The 1,438-nt window shown below is 35.4% G+C and overlaps 1 protein-coding gene across 1 annotated transcript; it reads right to left on the bottom strand.

Moving 5' to 3' along the window:
* Positions 1 to 493: 493 nt before the first annotated feature.
* On the bottom strand, positions 494 to 1,438 carry LOC146691078 (olfactory receptor 6N1-like). The gene has a single exon (XM_085435315.1). It carries the CDS (start codon positions 1,436 to 1,438, stop codon positions 494 to 496), a length of 945 nt encoding a protein of 314 aa, XP_085291441.1.

The following is a 1,438-nucleotide window of genomic DNA, read 5'->3' as shown; positions in this document are numbered from 1 at the left end:
ACTGAAAAAATACAACCTAATAACACTGATCCTTATATTTATACATGTAATGTGTTTATTGAAAAAAAGAAACATTAAGCATTGTTAACTGACCTTTGTGATAAACTGAGATGTAACACACAGGGATGCCTGCACTAACCAGCCCTTTACAACAGAATATTTCATACAATATTTTGTTTACTTTAAACCTAAAACACTTTGAAATAAACCTGTTTAATCAACTTGCACATATATCAGCTAATATACCTTGAACATCAAGACACAGCAAGGCAAAGAAATGAAAAGTCAATTTGTGATGATTTCTGAATGGTATATAGATGAATTTTACAACAGTACTTAAAAACTCATGCAGAATCCTTTTTCCTTAGACAAGGCAAACATGACTAAATGTTTCTGAATCAAGTGCCTTCAGAAAGACTTGTATTTATATTGCTGCATCTGTTTTGAATATTTTTGAATTATTTTAAATAAGGAAATCTAACCTTAATGGAAATCATTTCCCTTTCAAATAAATTAAACTCAAGATTCTGTTTCGTATTTTGGTGAGTTTAAATCCATACATGAGAGGATTCATAACTGGAGGGATGATGAGAAATTCAAGAGCGATGAAGTTTTTGAGGCTTTGGGATAAATCTCTGGAGCCAAAGCGCAAGTACATCGCATCAAAAGCCAGTACAGTGGCATTTATGATCACAGAAGTCAGATGGGGCACACAGGTCTGCGTAAACTTTACTCTGTCCTCTCTGGACCTCACACATGTTTTAATAATATATATGTAAGTGCAAATTATGAAAAGCCAATGAAAATGATAAATGACAATTATCACATATGCACTGATGTTATTTGAAAAAGTGTCAGCTTCAGGACAAGCAAGTTGAACAATTAACCAGTTTAGACATAAGGCTCTCTGAATCTTTATACCACATAACTTGAGTCTTGCTGTAAGCAGGACATTAATGGCAAAAACACAGAAAGGTGTCAGCCAGGAGAAACACACCAGCTGTGAAAGCCTCCTCTTAGTCATGAAAGAGTGGTAGTGCAGAGGTCGACATATAGCCAGATACCTGTCAAAGGCCATGACAGTTAAAATAGACAAATCACAGCAAGCAAATGAATACATGACAAAACCTTGTAAAAGGCACCCTTCATAGGAGATTCTGTGAGAAGATGACAGTAAATCTGAAAGGAATTTTGGGTAGAAACCTGTGGTCCCATAAAGTGCATTAATGCAAAGGCTACTCACGAAAATGTACATAGGTTCATGGAGGCTTTCATCCAAGACAATGAGCAGCACAAGAGAAATATTGAAGAACAAAATCCCACAGTAATACAGTAAAGTAACTGAGAAGAGGGGTACTGTGAAATTCATCGTTTCATTAAATCCTGACAGAATGAAACTTCTTTCATTAGACTGATTATCCATGATCAGAGGGCACAT

Source organism: Copadichromis virginalis, linkage group LG16 (assembly GCF_057382275.1).
Source record: "Copadichromis virginalis isolate Kocher_CV1m ecotype Utaka linkage group LG16, C_Virginalis_male_GT1.1, whole genome shotgun sequence".
Classification (NCBI taxonomy): domain Eukaryota; kingdom Metazoa; phylum Chordata; class Actinopteri; order Cichliformes; family Cichlidae; genus Copadichromis; species Copadichromis virginalis.
This window is presented reverse-complemented; position numbering and strand designations above follow the sequence as displayed.

Excerpts from the sequence above, each read along its gene's own strand:
- LOC146691078 (XM_085435315.1), bottom strand. The coding sequence starts at position 1,438 with ATGTGCCCTCTGATCATGGATAATCAGTCTAATGAAAGAAGTTTCATT.